Below are 24,946 nucleotides of genomic sequence, written 5' to 3'. Positions count from 1 at the left end.
TCCATTTGGGAAGAAATACTTTTTAGGAATTACAGCTGTGCTACAAAAAGGCTGTGAGCAAACTTCCTCTTGGATTTAAGTGGTAGGAGGTAGCTATCCAAACTAGGTACCCACTGCCCAAGCAAAGATTTTATTGTGCCAAATGTTTTAGTTGGAGGAGGACCTAAAGTGGAACTTCCCCTTTAAGGATATTTTCCAGCTGAAATTATTATTACGCTTTTTTGTAAGGAGGCAGTGGGTATCTCTGAACAAAAACTTTTAGTTTCCCCCAGGATAGCTCCACTTGCTTGGTATTTGGATCTGCTCAGAAGTTAGATTTGTCATATAACCTCTGAGTAATAAGCATATGTGATTTTGATTTTTGGTATCCAATGCCTTTTTGCTAGAGTAACGGTCCTAAGTCTGCTGGGGCTGCTGACATTACTGCAGGGAGACCACAGGCAATACTGGTGATTATTCCTTTGCCCCTGCTTGCCTTTTTGAGCACAAGTTCCCCAGTTCTGTTCCTCTAAAACACCTAGGACATGGCAGCAGGCCATCCATGGATTTAGGCATTAATACCAGATCATCAAAATCTGGTGTTTTTATTCCAGGGTCCAATCAAAAACGGACTTCATTTATGCTAAATGGAGACAGTTAAAGAAAGTTTGTTTATTCAATTTTTGTTAGCATAAAGAAGGTTGCAAGAAACATATACAATGAAGTCTAGAATTTTCTTGATCTCAGGAAACTGTTCTGACATCATTTTATGACAACCTTATACATGCAGAAGACTTTTAATGCACTAGATATAACATACTGACATCCATTCACATCCAGCCACTTGTTCTCTTAACAATAATAATATAGCATAGGTGCAGGATTCAAATTTTTGAACAGTTTGATTTTTGAAAGCCTGGTGCTACTCCTGAAACTTGGTGTATTTATACCGAGAACTTCAACAATAGTATCTGCCTTTTGCCAACATTGCAAGTATCTAGTTATATAAAAACTGAAGGCACTTGTATTGAGATTTTAAAGGCTCTTAAATAACTCAAATCCACGTGTCAAGACTGTAAAATTTAAAAACTGAATTGGTAATTTTATTTAAAAAAGTTTTTTAAAATCATGGAACTGTTGTATACACAGGTACTACATAAATAGAAATCTTAACGATGGTAATTTTTAACATTGCATTAAAATACCTCCTAGCCTCATAGTCGTTCTGTCAACATATATCAAAGGAGCTGTATGCTAGGATCTAATCCTGGATGTTCCTGTCCAGTTATACCATCCAAAGCGGAACACACTAGCACGCATGCATACAGATTCTAAAATGTTCCAGTTGGTGTAAATAGGCGCGTAAGGTAGAACGTCTTTCTAGTTTAAAAAAAAAAGTCTTCACTTTGTGTTCTTTTAATATAATGTATTAATTAAAAAGGCTTCCAAGATGACTTAAGTGAAATATCTTGTGATCACTACAGATGTCCCATACAAAGCCTTACATCAGAAAAAAGGCAGTTTTGATTATGTATAAAGTTTTTCTGAAATACCCAGAGTCTTTACGTCCAGCATTCCCAAGACTCAAAGAAAAGCTAGAGGACCCTGACCCAGGTAAGCATTTAATCTGCCCCCTTTTTTTTCTCTTTACAGCTAGCAGTGTTTAGAGATGTTAGATTGTAAGCAATTTGTCATTATCATTTCCAGGGGTGCAGTCTGCTGCAGTGAATGTTATATGTGAACTTGCTCGTCGAAACCCTAAAAATTATCTGTCTTTGGCCCCCTTATTCTTCAAGCTCATGACATCATCTACGAACAACTGGGTTCTAATTAAAATCATCAAATTGGTAAGCATTAAAGTATATTTTTCCTTTCTCTTATTTCATCCAATTTACAGTTTTTCCACTAGGTGTTAAATTTACACCTCTTCTTGAGTGCAAAATAAAAGGAGGCTGTCGAGTTCCACATTTAAAATCTCTATATTTATCAATTTTAACTCCTTCTTCTTTTCTTGACTTGAGGAAGCTAATATTCGTTACCTTAAAGCTCAATGGAACTTTTGGTTTAAATCTGCTAAATATATTCTAGGTGCATTAAAAAAAAGCTGTGGAAAAACATTTTTTTTTTTTGTTAATTTTAACACAGCCACAGTCGGAGTATGAAATCCTGTCATTTAAGAGCATGCTGCAGAGAAGGACCATTGCTCTCTGTGTGGAAACCGTGCTGGTCTGACATCCGCTTAATCAGACTTCTAGTTTTGCAATTAGCAAAGTGTATGCTTCCTGCTGATTGGAGAGTTCTGGCTCTGACTCAGCAGGGAGTGTGTTGAATCTCTGCAGAGATTGCTGCTTCTCAAAAAAAAAAAAAGAAAAAAAAAAAAAAGTACCTTTTTGTATAGTGCGCTGGCAGGGGACAGTATTTTTTCTTTGGCTATGACTGCTTAAAGTGGTTGTAATCCCTTACATATACACATTGATTTGACTGGCCTCAGGTGATATACAGAGATGAAACAAGTCCTCCTACATAGGTTGCACCTGTATATCTATGGCTGTCTTTCCTCTACATCCATTCAAAGTGCAGAATTTACACAGGATCTCTCAGCTCTGAAAAGTAGGGGGGTAGAGACCTGGAGAGGCTGTCAATCTGTTGGAGTTTCCTCCCTGTCACCATTTTTGTGTTGGTGTCCGGAAAACTTGTCAGAAATTATTCATGCTGACAGTATTAAACATAAATGCCGCTTAGTGCTCTTAATTGAGACAAGTACACACTATAGAGGGATATGCTTAATTCATATTTTGTGTCTGAGATTTACAACCACTTACTAAACCCAGGACCCTACATTCACTATATCTGGTCTCCCATAGTACACAGAACATGGAAATGCAATTATTGTAGTAAATATAAACTGCTGAATAACATTTCTCATCAGCAGTATATAGCAGTCTTGTGACTTTTATCCATGTCTGGCCGAGCACTGGTTAATATTGCAAGAGGAGGTTTCAGCCTTTGAGGCTGCATGACACCTGACCCTCTTTCTGGACAGTGCTGATTGACACATGCACCCTCCCAAAGAAAAAAAAAAACACTCCCTACCAATACACACCAAACTGAGCATGTACAGAGTGACTCCTAGAGCTCTGTACTAACAGCAGATGGATTGTGACCGTAGAAGGGGAGGATCAGAGAAGACAGGATCCAAACAGCCTTTTTACACAATGTGGAGGATTAACCCACAGTGAGTTAAACAAACATTCTTTACTGCATATACAGACTGATTTTACTGTTGTTGGTTTTGTAATAATTTAAAGCAAGAGTTCCACCCAAAAGGGGAAATTCTACTTCAAGACCTTGTTCCCCGCTCCCCATTAAGGAGTGGCACCTTTGGTGCTTTTGATGGCACTTGCTCCCCCTCTTTACTGTACGCAACCCCATCTTTTTAGATCTTCGCAACAAATTGGGTATAATCTTTGCTTTTAGGGGAACTCTACTTTCGTGGGGAAAAAATATTGCAAATAAAAAATGATAGCTTATATAATTGCAACACAAACCATATTGTAATATAACATTATTATAAATTTTCTTTTCAATCTACAGCACTGTAATTATGCAAAGCAATATGGTAACCTGGAGGCATTCTGTACACAGTGTACGAAACTCCAACTACATTTTTCCCACATTTGTGTGTGGACCAGGTTGTGCAGCATAGGTTGGGGCAAACTAAAACACTGCCAAGGTGCCTATTGAAAGTGCCCCTGGAAATGTTGAAGTTTTCCCCAACCATTATAACACTCAGGATGTGCACTAAACACATAGCTATCACAATAAAATATTTCTTGTGAGAGTGGCCCTTTAAATTTTATACAGATTGGAAATTACTATTTGGAATGTGTACACTTAAGTGCTAGGTGAAATAGCACATCTGGCACTTATGCTTTACATCTCCTGAGCAGTCAACGTAGTTATTAATATCCTGGAAGTAGTTTATCAGGCACTGCTCTCTCAAGTGTGCATAAAATTGCTTGCGTGTAACAAATTGTTTGGCATGCTACACTCTTTAGATACAGAGATCTGGGGAGTGCTAGGTGAGTGCATTACTAACATGTGCCAAGGACACCCTTTTGACAATTATACTTGCCCTTAAAGTTAGCCACTTGAGCCCCTTTAAAGCGCAGCTCCAGTCTCCAAAGTTTTTGTAGACTTTTAATAAACAGTCGCTCACCTGTCCTGTGTTCCAGCGCTGTGCTCGGCCAGCAGTTTTCAACCTCCTGTGTCTCTCTTCGTGGTGCTGGCATCTTTACTATGGGCATTTGGCTGTAACAGCTGGTGGCTTCACAGCTGGGTGCCTACTGCACATGCGTGAGTGGCTCTGCACAACGTGAATAGGTCCGGCAGTCTCCTGGGACCAGAAGTCTACTGGAGGGAAGGGGGGGTGGAGAACTTCCACTTTTGATCGCCTAGGCGGGCGGAGCGAAAGTGGGAGTGGGTACCTGTCAAAATCAGGTACCCTCTCTCTCCCTCTTCCCTGAAAGCTCCATTTCCCAAACAGGAGCTGGATAGGAAGCCTTAAAGCGGACCTTCTCCTTTTGGGTGGAGTTCCGCTTTAAAGTTTTATCCCCTTCATGACCAGGCTATTTTTCCCTATTTAGCACTGCGCTACTCTAACTGGTAATTGCATGGTCATGCAACGCTATACCTAAACAAAATTTGTATAATTTTTTTCACACAAATAGAGCTTTCGTTTGGTGGTATTTGATCACCACTGGGTTTTTTATTTTTTGTGATATAAAGGAAGAAAGATTGAAATGTGAAAAAATATTTTTTTTTTACTTTCTGCTATAAAACCTATCCAATAAAAAAAATTTAAATCAAATTTCTTCATAAATTTTGGCCAAAATATAATCTGCTTCATATTTTTGTGAAAAAAAAAAAAAAATCCCAATAAGTGTATATTGTATCAAGTGTATATTGTTTGGTTTGCATGAAGGTGATGGCGTCTACAAACTATGGTGTGTGTGTGTGTAATAAATAAATTTTTATATAGAGATATAGATAGATGGATAGAGAGATAGAGAGATAGATAGATATGTGATCACTTATAAAACGGGAAAAAAGTATTTATAAGGTTTTATTTTATATGTATACACAAATGTTTTGCCTTTAATTTCTATTTTGAACTGAGTGGGTTGTTTTAGAAGGTGAGGCTTTACATATTCTTTAAAGTGATACTAAAGCTTCATTTTTTTTTTAAGAAAATAATAAACATGTCTCACCTGCTCTGTGCAGTAGTTTTGTACACAACTGCCCCGATCCTCTTCCTTTTGGGCTCCCCACCGACACTCCTGGCTCCTCCCCTTTGATCAGTGCCCCCAGAGACATTTGCTTGCTCTGAGGGCACTGATGTGTGCTCCTTCCCAAGCTGCTGCTCTATACGTCCATAAGACACACAGACCCCGCCCCCCACTCTTGGCTCACTGGCTGTGATTGACAGCAGTGGGAGCCAATGGGCTCTTGCTTCTGCAACAGCCAGTGAGGAAGGATAGTCTCCATACAGCTGAGGCTATGATGAACATCACTGGGACAAGGGGGCTTAGGTAAGGATTGCCTAGGGGGGGGGGGGACGACACTGTACATGGAAGATTTTTAGATCTTTTTTACCTTCATGCATAGAATGTATGAAGGTGAAAAACCTTGAGCCTTTGGAGCCACTTTAAATTAACAGAACAGTGCCCCATTGAGGAAACATCTCTTCTGTGGGCACTGTGTATCCTCCCATTATTTTGGTTATTACAGTTCAGTTTCCCTTTCCATTTTATTTCTAGTGCAAGTACATAAACATTTCAGTGACACCATAGTCCATATGATTTGTTGAAAAGTCTTATGTAATTAAAATAAATTCTTTAAGTGCAAGTTACCCCAGCAATTACCTTCTCTTATTTGCTTCCCTTTTGGCCCGTTATACAGTATATTGCATTACCATTTGTTATATTTGTTTGATAAATGCATAAATACTGTTGATCCTGCCCAAAATCTAGTCAGCTGTTAACTTCCTGTGGGCTGTGCAGCAGTATCTCAAGCCTTATCAGCTCTACCCAGTCCACCTCTTTGTCCTGCTGCCTCCCCCCCATATATTGTAGAGGGGGAGGTGTTCTGAAGTCCTAACATTATTTTGTCTTAGTGGACACAGTACAATGGGGGAGGGGTTGGGGATAAGTGCAGCCACCACATCCAAGGGCTGGTTGGTAAGCTGCATTATATATATAAAGGTTGTTCTTGTGCTTCGATATATTTCAATTTTAAATTGATCTTGTATTTTCCTCCACTCTTTTTTGTGTTTAGTTTGGTGCACTTACTCCCTTGGAACCACGACTGGGAAAGAAGCTTATTGAACCACTGACCAACTTAATACACAGGTAGCTTAGTCCAGCCTTTGTTTATTTTTTTAGTTTTTCTTGCTAAAAGTTCTAGATATTGTTTTAGGCAGGTGTTCTTCAGATTTTGCTTTTTCTTTGTGGTTTATTTTTGGTCATGTTATCATTATTGGTCATTTCACACACAATGTGCGGCTGCCAGGGAGGTAAACTGCTATTGTTTCCTCTCTGTCAGCTGTCCTTTTGGCTGTGGTAGGGGGCTGTGTAGTGCACACACTTCTCCCTATTTTTTTGGGGGACAAACTTTATTTTAAGTGTACAAATGTACACTTCATTCATGGCATTGTACAGCAGTGCAGTGCTCTGCAATAAAATGCAGCATGCCTGCAGGTTAGCGCAGCTCCAGGCTGCATTGCAGTGTGAATGGGACACACAGGAAATGGTTGTTTTCGGTGTGTCCTTGCAGTGACAGGCCTTTTACAATGCAGTAAAACATCTTTCCCCGTGTGTGTTAATTAGTCCTAAGGCTGTACTATGTGCAGTGATTGGCATTTAACTGCATTGTAAAACGTCAGTCTCAGCAAGGATACCGAAGAAAACAATTGTTTTCTATATGTTCCATTCACACTGCAACATAACCCAGAGCTATGCTGCAGCAAGCTGCGATTAAATGCAGATATGCTACATTTTATTGCAACTCGCTCTACAACATCTCATGTCACTGTACAGCAGCGCAGCAGATCAAGTGGGGAGGGGAAAGAGCTGTGTGTGTGTGATGAATTGCACAACACATTGCCCCCTACCACAGCCATAATGGACAGAGAAAACTGCAGTGGTTTACTTTCCTGGCAGCTGTACGTTGTGTGCAAACTTGCCGTAATTCGAAAAGCAGAGCAAAAACAGTTTCTCATGAATGACAAATGCTGCTTATTATGCATACGTCTGAGATCCTTCTGAACTGCTTCAAAGGTACTTCTGCTCTCTTGACCTCTCCACAAGCTGCAGCCGGCTATTTTTTGAATTTACTTTGATTCTGTTGGGAGGAAAAGCAGTTGTGATGCATACAAATACCATGAATTAGATAAATATATCAAAGTAGTTCTAGGATCATAAAAGGCTGATGTTTCGGGTAATGTGCATACAACACAGTCATTGCTTTACTCTGTGGCTCACAGTTTCCTATATATGCTTTAAGTATATAATTAAATTTTTTTTTTCTTTCATAAACAGCACATCTGCAATGTCCTTGCTCTACGAATGTGTAAATACTGTAATAGCAGGTAAGTGAAATGAACATAGAGTTGACACCACATATTTAAAGGAATAAATATTATGATTTAGATTTTTACATAAAACCATTTATATCTGAGAAGTAGGGCACAATATGTCTGGTATTGTCGACATATTCCAGATTCTTTTATACCTTCTGTGTGTTCGCTTAACACAAAAATTATTTTGAATACTAAAATTTACAGAGATCTTTTCTCATTCAGCAAGATTGATTTTAGTACTCCTATAAAGTTAATTTGCAGTTGCCGTTTTAGATTGACACTCCTAATTTTAAGTGGAATTCCAGACACAACCTATTTTACCAGTGGAAATCTGCTGTTCCTTTTTGAGGCATCTTCTCAGCAGTAAGTCTTGCAGGAAGCTAACTCCCAGAGTCATAAAATTAAGTGTCCTTGGAGTGCACCCATTCCTGGTGTTACTCATTTCAACTTGTAATAAGACATCCAAATCTTACATTGAAAGCAAACGTGTTTTGCTCATGCAGGGCAAAAATGATGGGTTTGCTATTGTTTTTTTTTTTTTATTCTACTTTTTTCCATATTTAACAGGGCTTACCCAAACGTTCAACATCATATGTTTCCATTGTAAGCAGTCAGAACTGATGCAAGTTGGGACACACTGTAAAATCTACATAAAAACAGAATGCAATGATTTAAAAAATTTAAAAAGCCATATTTTATTCACAATAGAAAATATAACATATATCAAATGTTTAAACTGAGAAAACATATCATTCTAAGAAAAAATAAGGTCTTTTTGAATTTGATGGCAGCAACAAGTCTCAAAAAAGTTGGGACAGGGAAACAAAAAGCTGGCAAAGTTAGTGGTACTAACAAGGAAGATCTGGAAGAACTTTTTGCAAACATATTAGGTTAATTGGCAACAGGTCAGAAACATGATTGGGTATAAGAAGGGCAACTTAGCCCCCGTTCAAATCAAGCCTGACTTTGAAATCGTGCGACTTACAGTGAAGTCACATGATTTCAAAGTCAGGGGACCCGCCTATTTCAAATGCGATTTGCAAGACATCTGATACAGATGTCTATGCAAATCGCACAAAAGTAGTGCATATACTACTTTTGAAATTGGTGCAGCTCCGGCCACGTCAGAACCGCACCGATATGACCGCTCCAATTGCGGACAATTGGGTGCGAATTGGCATGCGATTTGCAAGTCACAGGGGATGCAAATTGCATGCCAAGTCGCACCGATGTGAACAGGGTATTAGAGAGCCAGAGAGTCTCAGAAGTAAAAATGGTTCACCAATCTGTAGAAAGCTATTAAAAACAGTTTAATAATTTCAGAATAATGTTCTTCAACATAAAATTGCAAAGACTTTATATCATCATCTACAGTACATAATATATTCAAAAGATTCTGAGAATCTGGAGAAATCTCTGTGTGCAAGGGACAAGGCCGAAACGCAATATTGAAAAAAGAAGTCATATCTGAACATGATCCGTGTCTTTTGGGCCAAAGTTCATTTAAACTGGTCTGTTGCAAAGGGTAAAACTGTCCTGTGGTCAGAGAAATTGAAAGTTGACATTCTTTTTGCCAACCATGGTTTCCACATCCTCCAGACTAAAGAGAAGAGGGACCTTCAGGTTTGTTATCAGCGTCCAGTTCAAAAGCCCTCATCTCCGATGGTATAGGAAGTATGAAATTGGCAATTTACACATCTGGAAAGGCACCATCAATGCTGAATGTATAGAAGTATATCCAGGTTATAGAGCTGCATATGTTCAGGCTAGAAATCCAGCAATTGGTCTCCTCAGCTCCCAGATGTTTACAGAGTGGTTTTAGAAGAAAGAATGCTACACCATGGTAAACATGGCCCTCTATCAATTGTTTTGTAATTGAGGTTGTACTTTGCCAGCTTTTTTGCTGCCCTGTCCCAACTTATTTTGAGACGTGTTGCTACCATCAATTTCAAAATTACCTTTTGTTTTTTTTGCCAAAAATGGTACATTTTCTCAGTGTAAACATTTGATATGTTTTCTATTGTGAATAAAAGATGAGTTTGAGATGTGCAAATCATTGCATTCTTTCTTAATGTAGATTTTACACAACCTTTTTAAACTGAGGTTGTGCATTACTACATCATCGGTTGGTAAGATAGTGTTTGGTGAAAAATGTCAAAATGTTTTTACTTATAGAACAGGGGAAGCCTTTTCAAGAGGTAGAACAGAATTAGGGAAGGAAGAAGGGATAAGGGGAAAGCTTAAGTTTGCCTTTGCTTTGCTCCACTGCCACTCTATTCAAATGCTAGGAGTGAAGTAAATCCCTAATATATCCAGGTTTGGAAGAGCGTATGATTCAGTCCAATTAACAGCACTGTTGCCAGTGCTATTACATGGGGACAGAGAGAGTCCCTCACCAAGTGTAAACCACTAGAGCAACTCCAGACCTACACAGGACTTTCTTAATTCCTGATAGCTGAACAGAGTTGCGTATAAAGAAATGTGCATTAGGCAAAAGGAGTATTACAGAAAACCTATTGCTTTGCCCTACATAGTAAAAACATGCGTAAATTGACGGCTCTATATAAGTACCTGAAGTTAATAAATAAATAGTGCTACAGCATAATCATGCATTTTTAAGTGCGCTTTTTTTGCACATTTTTACATATGTTTTAGATGCGTTTCAATGTGTTTTTATTTATATATTTATTTTACATGCGCTTTGCGTATGCTCTCATTGAAGTCTATGGGGCCAAAAATGTATTGTCTTGTCCCCAAAGCGGCATTTGCACCTTTTTTTAAAAATTGCATTTCACCATGTTTGCAATGATGGGAATGGGCACCATAGAGAATAACATGATTTTCATTGTTTTGCATGGCAGTAGACGTAGGAAAAAGCACACTAGGGTGAATGGAATTTGAAAGTGATTCTTCATGTGAGAAGTATTGCGTGATTACCCTGAAAGCCTCTTTCTAAATAATGCTAGATTATTGGCTGTGTCTCACTTTTTTGTAGGTTTCAGTCAGAGTCTTAGAACAAGCATTTAAAATGAAAGTCAGAAAAGTGTCACAACTTTTTTCTATACCTGTTTTTGGTCAGAAGCTTGGACAGCACTGAAGTCAAAGCATCAAAATGACAGGAATCAAGCCTTCTCAAAGGGAGAGTTCAGTAATAGCCTCTAATAATCTTTCATAGCAGCAGTTCTTTTAAGCGAACTTGTGCTTTCCCTGAGCGGGTTAAAGAAATAGGGAATTTTAATGGCAGCCCTTCCTTCCATATTACAACTTTTATACTCTGTGTTTGGCTGCTTATGCACCTGGTGCTGCCACAAGTGGACAGAAATCATATCATCAGCTCTGTATAGACTCCAATACACAACTTGACACTTAGACAGGGTTTCCTTTCTTTGCTTCTAGCTTTTGAAGTGTAAGGGGAGTGAAAGGAAGGTGGGTTATGTGCTTGTTGTTGTGGCATTGAAGTGAACCTGTAAATTTACTTTGCCATAGGCAAAGCACAGGTTCATTTAAAAGTATAACTTAGGTGTGAAAATTAGCATAAAAATCCACAGAACTATTTTTGACATTTATAAAATGCTTTTAATTCATACTTTACTGTAACATTGTGTACAGGTAATTATCCCCTGACATGCTGTGTTTGTTCTGCTTACCCATAGTTTTAATATCATTATCATCTGGGATGCCTAATCACAGTGCCAGTATTCAGGTAATTCTACTTAATTGTCCTTATCCTTCAAGCATTTTTTCAGGTAGCCGTTAGGAGTGTTAAAAGCTATAGATTTGACAGTCTTGCTTGATTACCACTTGTTTTTCTTTTTCTTTCTTTTTTTTTTTTTTTTTTGTGTTCCCCCAGTAAGTGACATTTGGTTTTTTCACTTTGTTGGTTATAGCAGAAAGTTATTCTAACCCATCTATTCTTTGTAGCTCTGTGTCCAGAAGTTAAGGATTCTTATTGAAGACTCTGACCAAAATTGTAAGTGAAGTTATAGGGAGATAAATTACAGATATTCCTTAGACTGCACTCCAAGCTTATAGTTTTGTGTTTGTTAACAGTGAAGTATTTGGGGTTGTTGGCTATGTCCAAAATCTTGAAGACCCATCCCAAATCTGTTCAGTCTCACAAGGACCTTATCCTGCAGTGTCTTGATGACAAAGATGAGTCCATAAGGTTGCGAGCCCTGGATTTGCTTTATGGAATGGTAAGGAAGTTTTATATCTAACTCATTTATTAAAAGACCATGATTGTGAAACGCAAGGTAGTGTTTATGAAGAATCCATATCAAAATCTACAGACTACCATAAGAAAATTAAAGAAGGTTCTGAGGTAACAAGTTTTAGCTCAGTTGCTTGGCTAGTCTTAAAGATTATCACTAGAAGAAGGCATCTTCTTTTTCTTTTGATCGAATGCAGTGATATAAGACAGTGGGTTTTGCAAAATACAAAAGTATTTAAAAGTATTCTGCTCTGCTAGCCTCCCGAAAAGGACTTGGTAAACCTTCCAATTTACAGAAAAAGGCCTCTCAGTTGCACAAGTTTTCAAAAATATAATCATTTTTCTGCATTGCCACTTAACTGACCTATACGCTTGTCATTGAGTGAAATGCGGGGTCTGGAAACTGGTAGCAACATAAACTCACCAGCCACTTTATTAGGTACACCTTGCTAGGTTGGACTTCCTTTTGCCTTCAATACTGACTTAATTCTTCATGGCATAGATTCAACAAGGTTTTGGAAACATTCCTCAGAGATTTTGGTCCATATTGACATGATAGCATCATGCAGTTGCTGCAGACTTGTTGGCTGCACATCCATGATGAGAATCTCCCATTCCACCACATCCCAAAGGTGCTCTATTGGTTTGAAATCTGGTGGCTGTGGAGGCCATTAGAGCACAGTGAACTCATTGTCATGTTCAAGAAACCAGTTTGAGATGATTTGTGCCTTGTGACATGGTACTTCCTGCTGGAAGTAGCCATCAGAAGATGGGTACACTATAATCATAAAGGGATGGACATGGTCAGCAACAATACTCGGGTATGTTGTGGCGTCTTTACGATGTTCAATTAGTACTAAGGGGCCCAAAGACAATATCCCCCGCACCATTAAACCACCACCACCAGCCTGAACCATTGATACAAGGCAGGATGGATCCATGCTTTCATGTTGTTTACGCAAAATAAATATATATATATATATATATATATATATATATATATATATTAAAAAAAAAAAATTATATAAACTAAGCGTTTGGTGTAGAGATTTAGTCATCAACACTTACTGTGTTGATGGTTGAATTGAGCCATTTTCTCCCAAAATTAAAAGTCAAAAACTACAAATACTGTAGCTGTTGACTTTAAATATGAGGACACTTACCCTTCCAGGAATCCAGCGCTGTCCTCACCTGAGCCGTTTCTTCATTTGGCTTCGGGTCCAGACGCCAGCATCTTAACTAAGGGAAACAGGCAGTGAAGCCTTGTGGGTTTACTGCCAGTTTCCAACTGCACATGCGCAAGCCGCACTGTGCTTTGTGAATGGTCCTGCAAGTCTTCTAGGACCTGTGATATGTCCCGAAAGGATGGGGGGCCAACGTCTGTTCAAACTGCCAAGAGTGGAAGCAAGTACCCACTCCCCTCTCCCCTCCTAAAAACTGCCAATTCTTAGAGGGGGGGATGCTTTTAAGAGTAGTTCTGCTTTAAGGAACCTGGGAATCTAAACCAGAAAATTGTACAGAGATCTTTATAGCAGGGTTCTGACTCAAGATTGTCTGATAGGAATTACAAATCCTTTTTGCAGATAAATCAATTAACATATATGAATTTCAACTGTGTATTTGGCTATGTGCCAGTTTGGCTTTTATGCATTGTCTGATAAAATGAATGCTTTATTGCACAGGACCATTGTGGTGGTACAGTGACTGAGTTCATGAGTTGCCACTGATATTGTACTATAGCAAGAACAACTGATTTCTTTTGCAGTTTTGAAACAATGATTACTCATTCATAATGGTGTTTAATAAATAGTGGGTGGGAATTGAACCAAACTAGATCAGACAGAATATGGACCCGATGTCGATGGCAACCAATCAGCTTTTATTTTCAGCTTTGAGAATGGAAAACAGAAGCTTTTTTGCATGCACAGCTGCTCCAGTATCTGTTTGCTCCAGTTTTGATAAATCCTCAGTGACTAAAGTTCATCTTGTATAAAAATACAGACATAAATTGGTTATTACAGAAGGATTAATGTAGAACTATTGGCAAAATATCACAAGGGAAGGTTGTAACCCCTGTCAAAATGTTTTCACCCTCTGTGTCCCATTGCAGAGTTTTCCCTTTACTTCCTTTCCCTTAGCAGGACAGGAAGTTAGAGGAAATCTCTGCAAATTAAGTGAATTCCTTGGGGACCCCCGAATCACCAGAACTAGTGTCCCCATTGGAATATTTCCCCTCTATTACTTTTTTGGGGACAACCCAAAATTTGGGATTTTTTTCTACTTTCACTCTCATTGATAATGGCAAACTGGACAAATAGGGTGAATCTCCTTAATGGGGACCCAGACAGCAATAAAAACTGACAAGCATTCTAATTCCTATCCAAAATTAGAAAACAAATTGTCTTTAGTTCTACTTTAAAGCTGAGGTTTATTCTGCTTATATTTTACCTTCTCTGGTTCCTCCTTTGCCCCACTTATCAACATACTTATGAAATGTTTAAATGATCCCTTTCCATTTTTATTATATTCCCTGTTTTAAGCCCCATGACATCATCACTCTGTGTCTATGTAACGTAGGCAGATAATGGTTGGTGGTCAAGAGAGTGCTGTACCTGGCTTTCTGAAAATAACATAGAATCCTACCTTCATACACCTCTTAAAAGCTCTGAGATCTAATGCAAACAGTTGGGCGGCAATTGGGAGTATTATGCAAATCAAAAATTGCCACCCTGGTGGAGTATGCATTACTAGGCAAGGTCGGTTTACGTGTAGACTGCCCTAGATAATGTTCACAAGTGATGCAGAGCCTCCATTATTGACAGTACTCAAATCCAATGAACGCGAAAGCTTGGCCAGGAACTTCAAGTGTGAAGAGTAAAGCATTAGATGATAGTGGATGTTCTTCAGCCAGTAAACAAGTCAGGCTCTGACTTGCTGCAGCTTCTAATGCACACTGCAGTGAAATCATAGAAAACCATTTCAATACAGGAGAGGAACCTGTACATCTGTACAAGATCAAAGGTAAGGCTGGAGTTCGGCTCTAAATAAATGAGCTACGTGCCTAATATACACCATGCATATGCTGCTGATATAGCACAATGTTATGACAGTTGGGGTAAGAAGTGCAAAACGGCAGTGGATTGACAGGTGAATATTTTGTGTTCTGATACTTTGTGTGATATTTTTTTTGTATTTTATTTTTTGGTGTTTTTAATGTTTTGTACAGGTGTCAAAAAAGAATCTGATGGAGATTGTGAAGAAATTGATGATCCATGTTGACAAAGCAGAAGGAACTGCTTACAGAGATGAATTACTGACAAAAATTATAGATATATGCAGCCAATCTAATTACCAGTATATTACCAATTTCGAGTGGTAAGCAATGTTTACAGAAAAACATGTTTGACACATTTTCTCTTTTCTTTTTTTTTTGTTAGAGGGAGCCATGTGCATCATCAGTCTTATCTCTTTTATAGGTATATTAGCATTCTGGTAGAGCTCACACGTCTGGAGGGGACACGCCATGGCCACCTTATAGCTGCTCAGATGCTTGATGTTGCCATAAGAGTAAAGGCGATTAGGAAATTTGCTGTATCTCAGATGGCCACATTGCTTGATAATGCCCACCTGCTAGCCAGCAACACTCAACGCAATGGAATATGTGAAGTTCTTTATGCAGCTGCTTGGATCTGTGGAGAGTTCTCTGAGTAAGATATATATATATTTTTAGTTTTTGATTTTTAGAAGCCGTTTAAAAAAACAAAACAAAATACCATTCTTTCCTTTTAAAGTGGAACTGTTGACAGAAAATGAAGTCCTGTTAGATCACGTCAGGCTGGCCCCTTTTGAATGTATAGCTATGTATAACGTCAAAAATAAGTGTCTATACTGTTTAAATCCAGTAATACTGTGGGGTTTATTAACTAAAGCTGGAGAGTGCAAAATCAGGTGCACTTCTGCATAGAAACCAATTACCTACCAGGTTTTATTGCCATAGCTTAACTGAACAAGTTGAGGTTAGAAGCTGATTGGCTACCATGCACAGCTGTACCAGATTCTGAGTGAACCAGATTTAGTAAATCTACCCTGCTGTCTCATCCTGCTCTGCAAATGCTCTGTTGCTCTCAATTTGTAGACACTGCCGTATTTGTAGAAGCCCATCTGCTTACAGCCTTAAAGCAGAATTAAACCCTCCCATTCTTTACATCCAAGGAAGCTGCTTGTTTGATCTGCAACTGCCACGGTGCTGCACATGTGATCATTTATGACACCAGTCAATGATGGTTTGAGAGTTTGGTTGAGAGCACAAGCAAATGTGACCATTAGCAATCCTGGAATTCCAGGAATGTAACTGTTTTTTGAAACCGTTAAATCAATGGGTTTTCTTCTGCTTTATGTTTTACTGATGTTCAGGGGCTCTGATTTTGGTAAGATAATTATTAATGTGGAATGTATGTTCCTTGCTAAAGAGCATTACTTTTTGTCAAGCTGTTAAGTAAATCTTTGCTTCATTCTTCACATAACTGGGCCTTTTAATATTCCTGGCTATGTTCTCTTTCGGAGAGACAGGGTAAAAAGGAAAGGTGGTGGTGTCTGTCTCTATGTGGGAAGTGATCTCAGAGTGAGTGTAAAAGAGGGCTTAGTTGATGGAGAGTGTGATGAGGCTGAAGCATTATGGGTGGAACTGCACATGGGGGTGTGTACTACAAAGGTAATCATTGGAGTTGTTATAGGCCATCCAGTGTTAATGAGGAGGCAGAGACTTGGCTCTGTGCACAGATTGAAAGAGCTGCAAGGGCTGGGACAGTGATAATAATGGGGGATATTAACTATCCAGAAATTGACTGGAGTAATGGCACTGCAGGAAAAGTTAAAGGGCAAAAATTTATAAACCTACTACAGGACAATTTTATGGTACAGTTCATAGAGGCCCCAACTAGGAATGATGCTCTGCTGGACCTGGTAATCTCAAACCATGCAGAGCTTATTACTAATGTCCATATAAAAGAACATCTGGGTAGCAGTGACCATAACAGGATTTCATTTATTGTTAGCTGTAAACAGCAAGCACATACGGGGAAAAATAAATCCGCTCAATTTTAAGAGCTAATTTTCCAAGTCTGAGAGCCACTCTCCAAGACTTCGACTGGGAGGGAATATTGGCATCGGTGAACATAACATAGAAATGGGAGTTCTTCAAATAGACTGTATGTGAACACACTGCAAAATATATTCCCATGGGCAACAGGTTTAAAAGGCTAAAAATCAAACCTATGTGGCTTATGGCCAAAATTAAAAAAAAGCTATAAATAATAAGAAACACTTTTATTAAATATAAAAATTAATGAACGTTATTGTTTAAATGATACTAAGAATATAACAGAATATGTAAAAAGGAAATCAAAAATTGAAACGAACGACAGATTGCAAAAGATAGCAGGACAAATCCCCAAAAATTCTTCAAATATATTAATAGTAAAAAGGTTCAGTCTGAGCATGTAGGTCCTTTAGTGGGTGACTGGGGACAAAGAGAAGGCAAATGTATTAAATACCTTCTTCAGCTTCGTGTATACAAAGGTGCATGGGGGAGCTGTTCTCCATAATGGGCATGGTATTGACACAGCTCCAGATGATCCACATTGGCTCACAATTGATATGATCCAGAAATATTTAGACAGAATAAAGGTGAATAAAGCACCTGGACCAGATGGCATACACCCATGAGGCCTTAAAGAATTGAGCTCTGTCATTTTACAGCCGTTGTTTCTAATTTTTAGGGACTCTTTAATGACTGGCATAGTACCACTGGATTGGCGTAAGGCCAATGTGCCTATATTTAAAAAGGGCTCAAAATCTTTACCAAGTAATTACAGACCTGTTAGTTTAACTTCTATAGTTGGGAAGATACTGGAGAGTTTAATAAAAGACCACATAGATGAGTTCTTGCTGGAAAAAAATATTTTGAGCAGCAGACAGCATATGGATTCATGAAAGACAGAGGTTGTCAAACAAATCGGATTGCTTTTTATGAGGAGGTGAGCAAAACCTTGGACAGAGGGGTGGCTGTGGACGTTGCATACCTGGATATTGCAACCAGCATTTGACACAGTTCCCCACACACGGCTAATATGTAAGGTAAAGTCTACAGGCTTGGAAAAATCCATTTGTAAATGGATAGAAAACTGGCTGAAAGACCGAATTCAGACAGCAGTGGTTAATGATTCATACTCTGAATGGTCTAGGGTTGTCAGTGGTGTACCCCAAGATTCAGTGTTGGGACCCTTACTTTTTAATATATTTATAAATGATATAGGGTCTGGGATTAAAAATATAATTTCAGTCTTTGCAGATGACACCAAACTGTGCAGTGAAATAACGTCCTTACAAGATGTCTTCAACTTACAAGCTGACCTCAATGCACTGTTTAATTGGGCAACTATGAGGCAAATGAGGTTTAATGTTGATAAATGTAAAGTTCTGCACTTGGGGGCTAAGAATATGTATGCACCATACATACTAGGGGGGGGGGGGGGGTACAGCTGGGGGAATCAGTGGTGGAGAAGGATCTGGGAGTTCTAGTAGATCACAAGCTTAATAATGGCATGCAATGCCAAGCTGCGGTTTTTAAAGCAAGCAAAATCCTCTCTTGTATTAAGAGGTATAGACTCCAGAGAGAGAGATATCATATTAGCCCTGTACAAATCATTAGTAACACCTTGTCTGAAATATGCAGTTCAGTTTTGGGCACCAATTCACAAAAAGAACATTGGGGAACTGGAGAAAGTGCATAGAAGGGCAAACAAACTGATAAGAGGCATGGAGGAACTCCGCTATGAGGAAAGATTAGAGGAGCTGAATTTAATCTCTCTTGAAAAGAGGAGATTAAGGGGGGATATGATCAACATGTATAAATACATCAGTGATTCATATAGTGAACTCGGTATACAGTTATTCACCCTTAGGTCATCACAGATGACAAGGGGGCACTCTTTACATCTGGAGGAAAAAAAATTTAATCTCCAAATACGGAAAGGTTTCTTCACAGTAAGAGCTGTGAAAATGTGGAATAGACTCCCTCAAGAGTTGGTTCTGGCCAGCTCAGCGGATTCCTTTAAAATTGGATTCTTTCCTAGATACACATAATATAACTGGATACTAACATTTATAGGTAAAGTTGATCCAGGGAATATCCGATTGCTTCTCGGGCAATCAGGAATGAATTTTTTTTCCCAGCAGGAGCAAATTGGATCATGCTTTGCTGTTTTTTTGCCTTCCTCTGGGTCAACGGAGTATAGGATTATAAGTTTTTTTGTTTTTTTTTCTGGGTTGATCTGGATGGACTTTTGTCTTTTTTCAGCCAGACTAACTAATGTAACAATGTAAGTGTAACGTTCCACTTTAAGTTTTGGTGGATGTGATTAATGTTAGTATTTTTAAAACCCTTTCTCTTTCTAATTTTGTAATTGTGTGTACATGTATATAGTTTTCTTATTTGTACAGTACAGGACACTGGAACCTTTAGTAAAACATTGGGTTGTATACAACTACTTTCATGGTGATTGGACACTCAGGGGGGTGGGGGTGGAAGCTTGCAGGGACATCCCCTCTATAACACTTCCCACTCCCACTTAGCCTCAGTTTTTTGCTAGTGTACCTAGGTGTTGGACCTCTTCTCTGTACTGTGAGAGGCTTGCTTCTTCACTTTTGGAGGCTTTTTTTGCAAAGCTTATTTTGCTCTCAAGATTCCTGGCTGCACCATTGCCACTCTGGTTCGTTCTGCAGCTTCTGGATCAGTGGACTCCTGAGCTGAGCCTTGGGGTACCAAACTTGGACCTTGGATGAAGATGAAAGGCCAGCCTATAGTGTTGCTTCAGGCACTGGATTCTGTGTGGGAGCTTACTATGGCACATGGTGCATTGCGTTGAGTTACCTGCAGCATGCTATATAGGTCAAGGGACATGGTCTGTTGGCAATAGAGCCCTGTCTCACCATGGAGGGTGAAGTTAGGATGGGGTTTCATCTCTCCTACCCTGTTTGGAGGGTGAAGCTGTCTGCCAGGAAGTGCAGGGATGCTGTGACACTTTAATCGTTATCAAGGCCATGGATGGTAGCTCACTGCCATTTAAATTGTCACTATATTTTTCGCCTTCAGTCTGGCGCAAGCCTCCTTCATTTGGTGCTACTGTACCTGCATGGCCTTGGTTTCAGCTGCTTCACTGAGCAATGTGCATGCCATTTTCTTTCTCTGGGCAGGCTTTCTCCTGAACGCTCCCTCCACACTGCAGAACAGCGATCCCTGGACACTTTCCTGGGTTCAGCAGCTTAAATGCATGGCTCAGAAGACTTGCCCTTTCCACATCAACCTTAGTCATAAGTACCCCTCTGATTATATTTACATTGCGCATGGTAGTTAACAAGTGCTGGGTCACACTCCGCATATGGCTTGACTGGTAGTCTATCTGCACTGGGCCCTAGTACCCCCTTTGGATAGTTGCCTCCAGTCTGCCTTCTTGCCTTCCTTTGGTGACTCCAGTGATTCTTTGCCAGCTCAGCCTTCCTCCTGTCTATCAAGGGAGGCATTTTCTGCCACAATGTTTGAGTTCATGAGCATAATTTATGCCCTTTTAGAGGCCAAAGTTAATGGGGTTTGCAAGTGAGCCCCTTCAGTCTCCCTCTTGGGTCAATCTCTGACTTTGCCTAGGCTATAGCCACACTGCCTGAGGTGGAGGTACACAAAGATGATCCCCATTCCCCTTCTAAGGATTTGGAATAGGGTCATTTGCCTTTGCCTAAAATTTCATCCAAGGATACCATTTGCTACTCTTATTGATGCAGTATTCTCTTGTTTAGCATTAGGGCAGCCTGAATCTGCTCACCCCATGGTCTCCAGCCTAGATTCCCTACAGTTATCAAGCCTGCTAAGAGTTTTTCGGTCCACTTGCTCTTAGAGCCCATTTTATATGGTCACTGGCCTTGCTCTGAAAAGCTGTTTGCTTCTTTTAAATGTTTTTCTCAGCAATATCCTATCAAGTTTGTATACCCTCTTCCTAACACCTTGGCATCACATTCTTTGTATTCCCTTTTGCAAAAAGTTGCTCTTGTTCATCGCTGATACGATTTTCTTTGTCCCTCGCCTTCCCCAGATGCTCTTGGCAATGCCGAAACCCCCTTTTATGCCCAAAGGACCTAATTCCTTTATAAGGGCTTCTATAAGAACGGAACAGTCTTCTCTTCTTTAATCATAACAGTTGTAGTTCAGCCTTGGAGGCCTCGTGTCCCTTCTTTTCTTATGCTACATGGGATCATGCCCAGCTGGGTGGATATTCTGCTTTTCTTCCAGGTCGTTTGCCCTCTGGGAACTGCCTGTTTTTCTATTCATGTTTTTGAAACCTGTATTTTGACAGGTGGCTGTTTGAGCTTCTGTTCTCTTCTTCAGCTGCAAGGCGCTTATTCTGTCATCTCTCTGTTTAGGTTCCTTTTACCCTTCTCGTTCCTGCTTCAATTTTGGCTCCCACCTCTCGATTTTATTGCTTTGGAGGGGGCACCCCATGGTGTAAGAATCTACGCCTGTCCTGTACTGTATGATTAAGTTAATAGACATTTTGATGTACCTGTAAATTTCATATCTTGGAGTACAGTACAAGGCACAGGTCCCTCCCCTTCCTCTTACTCTGTGATCTTCTTACTACTTGCTACAAAACTAGAGCCTCATGGAGTAGGTGAGGTTATATGGGTACATTGGGGTGGCGGTTCTTAGACCATGGTATATGCTGCTGCTTTCAGGTGATTGGACACTGGCAAAAATTTTAAGAATAAACTTCTGTCTCTTGTTCTGTGCTCCATGATATAGAATTTACAGGCACATCAAATTCCTGTTTTTCACTGGTGCCAGTCTGCGGAGTCAGCTGGGTAGATGTGAGGTGAGAGGTTATAGCTCCAAGGGACTGGCCTTTAGTGTTATATAAGCTTAATGTCCATTTTTCTTTTTCTTCAGCGGTGTATATGTGCTGGCTAAGTTAAAGCAATCATGGGGCAACCTAGTTGTTCAGTTGTTGCTTTGTAATTTCACAAAGGCTGCAGGTATTCCTGCCAAGGTCTTTACTTTTTCAAAGGGTATACCTTGTTTACCTTATTTCATACTCCCCAGCAGAGTCATATGCCTTTTTGTTTTGCATTTTCTGATTGTTTTCTTTTTATCTTTTCCAGACACTTGACAGAACCTCACCAGACACTGGAAGCTATGCTGAGGCCGAAGGTCACTACCCTGCCAGGTCATATTCAGGCAGTTTATGTTCAGAATGTGGTGAAGTTATATTCTGGTATTCTCCAGTGCAAAGAAGGGGATGGAGATCATCAAACAGCACAGGAGATAACACAGCTTATGGTTGAGAGGCTTCCCCAATTTGTGCAGAGCGCTGACCTGGAAGTTCAAGAAAGGGTAATAAATTTAATTTGGTTGGCAAGTTTCCCTATCTAATGCTGATCCTAAAATCTGAAATGAGATTTCAACCTCACAAGAGAGCAGTATTTTCATTTGGCCAACTAATACAGTGCCTTTAAGGTAGTTTTGTGCATTATTGTTATAGAACTTTGAATTGCAGTGGATTAATATTTGGGGTTTTTTATACTGATTAACCAGAACCAACTCTTTCATGTCTAAGTGAAAGTAAACTTCTGTTATTTAAATTGTTTATAGTGTAAAAGCATAAAATAACTGACTGCGTAAGTAAAGACTCACTTTATTATGACACACCTAAATCATCAATGGTGCCACCAGTTTTTCTTTATCATACATCTCGGGACGTGGTATCTTCATCTCCATTATGATAGAATTATGATCCTACCTGCAAGTGATTAGACACCAACAAAACAAAACAAAAATCCCTGCCCAGGCATAATTTCTCTCAGCTAGGCATAGCCTCAGTTTTTTATACTGTATTAGGTGATGGCCATGTGTGTGCAGTCTCTGCACAAGTTATTCTTTTCTAGTTTATTCTCAAAATTTACATCATGAAATAGGAGACTGGCGGCTTATCAGGAACTGTTACCTTTGATTTTTGCTAAGGTGGGATAGTAGCCAGACCCTATACTGGGAATGTAGGATGGCTTGTATCATTGCCCTTTGGCAATGGACTCTGTGTAACAGGACCCCTCCCCCCTCTGGGTCAGCACTGTCTGGTGCATGCACTGTTGGAAGCCCTCCAATGCTGGTACTCTGAAATACCTTCTGACCCCTTAGTGTCTGCCTTAGCCCTCGTTTTCACCTTTCCTTTTAGCCACAGCGTTGTGTGTATTTTATTTGGTGTTTTTACTGGCTGCCCCGAGCACTACATTGCTGCTGTTATGGAGTTTAGAGGCCATCATCCAGGAGGCCGTTGGTGCCACTTTGGGGGGGAAGCGTCTTCTTCTCTTCCCCCATCTGCCTCCATTTTGGGAACCTTTTCCACTTGTGAAAAGATGGACTGCTAGCAGTAAAGGCAGGACTTTTCTTTGGGTAAAGTCTCTCCCAAAGTGTTTAAACGCACCTGCTCCTCTCAACTGCTTTAGTACTGCTACTTAGCACACATCTACACTTGTATTGTCAGCAGGCCATGCCTCAACAATGGCAGAGGGGAAGGGGGTTGGGAAATCAGGCAGGAAAGGATCCCGAATTAATTTATCAGATAGGAAAGAACCTGGACATAGCACTTCTTGCAATATGTCCCCTGGCCCTCAGTTCTATGTGGCTCTGACTTCCTCTGCTTATATAACCATTGCCACCCTCTGGAACACCTTCCTCCAGTTGCGTTATGTCAAGGGAGGAATTCAACATCTACTGTTTAAGACTATCTCTCCAAGGTCTTTTCCATTTAGACCTTCTTGATTGGAAGCAGAAATGCCCCCTTTCACCTCCTCCCTCCCTGTTGATGGGGAATTTTCTAGAGAATGGAGAGGCGGAAGATTTCTACTCTTGAAGAATCCCAGGGTACAGTTTTATCTCAGACCCAAAAGGCCTTTGTGGGTTTTCTTGCAGAAGTGGTCTGGACTAATTTAAAATTAGTGCGGACAACTACCACCGCATCCCTGTATATATGCACTTAACGGATGTGTTATTGGTGAACTGGGCCCACCCCAAAAGGTCTTTGGTTCACCAAAATGATTTGCTCATTGATATCCCATGGGAAATTGGTTTAACAGAAAATGGAGTATGCCACAAGTAGATCCGGCAGTTTCCTATCTCAATAAGACCCTTGCAGTTCCAGTGGTCAAGGTAAATGTATTCAAGGATGCTTTGGACAACCACCTGAAGACCCTATTTAAAGCCCTCTTTGCTGGGATGGCCTTACAACCTGTGGTTGCAGCTGTAGGAGTGCGTCTAAGCCTCAAGGTTTGGACCCTAACCATGGGGATACAGAGTCAGGGAGATGCCTGGAGGATTTTCCATATATCCTTAGTTTTTTGGTGGATGCCTTTTAAAAGAATCCATTTAACACATTTCTCGTTTGGGTGTCTTGTCTGTGCTCATGTCTTCTGTCAAATCTTGTCAAATCTTATTGCTAAAGTGTTGTATGAAGCAGGTTGAATATTTATATTTTCATGGGGATCATTTGTTCAGTCCTGCCTTGGATGATTACTTCCAAAAGGTAACTGTGGGCAAGAGAACCCTGTTGCCTATTTAAGAAGAAGTTGAAAATCCCACTACCCCTCTCATTTGCAAAAAGCATACCTGTCTGTCCATGGAGTGGCTCAGGGTTACCAGCTGGAATGTCAGAACCTTCCCCCTCCACACTTTATGCTTCCAAATTGTTACTTGCATCCTCAGAGAAGTGCAGTCAATTTTTTTTTCAGGCTCTCGATCACCTGCTATCACAAGGGTTGATTGCTCTGGTTCCGAAGAGCAAAATATTTCTACTCAAACTTTCTCAGGATTCCCAAGCTGAACTGCAATTCTGGATCTCAAGAAGCTTAAAAGATGTCTCCAAATGCAAAAGTTTCATGTGAAATCTGGTCAGTAATTGCCTCCCTCCAGCAAGGTGACTTTCTAAAATCTGTGAATATTAAAGTGTTACTAAACACAGGACCCTGCATTCGCTATATCTAGTCTCCCACAGTACACAGAACATGGAAGTGCAATTATT

General features: G+C 39.9%; 1 protein-coding gene across 3 annotated transcripts in view; it reads left to right on the top strand.

The window, feature by feature from the left end:
* Nucleotides 1–24,946, top strand: part of AP3D1 (adaptor related protein complex 3 subunit delta 1) — a 147,682-nt gene that overhangs the window by 33,525 nt on the left and 89,211 nt on the right. For all 3 annotated transcript variants that reach the window (XM_089690751.1, XM_089690750.1, XM_089690749.1), the window contains exons 6-15: nucleotides 1,464–1,593; nucleotides 1,687–1,826; nucleotides 6,316–6,389; nucleotides 7,578–7,627; nucleotides 11,272–11,321; nucleotides 11,540–11,588; nucleotides 11,669–11,814; nucleotides 15,055–15,203; nucleotides 15,305–15,535; nucleotides 22,035–22,266. In XM_089690751.1, the coding sequence (XP_089546877.1) occupies nucleotides 1,464–1,593; nucleotides 1,687–1,826; nucleotides 6,316–6,389; nucleotides 7,578–7,627; nucleotides 11,272–11,321; nucleotides 11,540–11,588; nucleotides 11,669–11,814; nucleotides 15,055–15,203; nucleotides 15,305–15,535; nucleotides 22,035–22,266 (1,251 nt within the window). The remainder of the gene's footprint in view (nucleotides 1–1,463; nucleotides 1,594–1,686; nucleotides 1,827–6,315; nucleotides 6,390–7,577; nucleotides 7,628–11,271; nucleotides 11,322–11,539; nucleotides 11,589–11,668; nucleotides 11,815–15,054; nucleotides 15,204–15,304; nucleotides 15,536–22,034; nucleotides 22,267–24,946) is intronic.

The sequence above is a fragment of the Staurois parvus genome, unplaced genomic scaffold (genome assembly GCF_062004578.1).
Source record: "Staurois parvus isolate SC_StPar_1 unplaced genomic scaffold, SC_StPar_1.0 ptg000541l, whole genome shotgun sequence".
NCBI classification, from domain to species: Eukaryota; Metazoa; Chordata; class Amphibia; order Anura; family Ranidae; genus Staurois; species Staurois parvus.
Note: the sequence above shows the minus strand (reverse complement) of the source record. Positions and strands in the feature narration are given on the sequence as shown.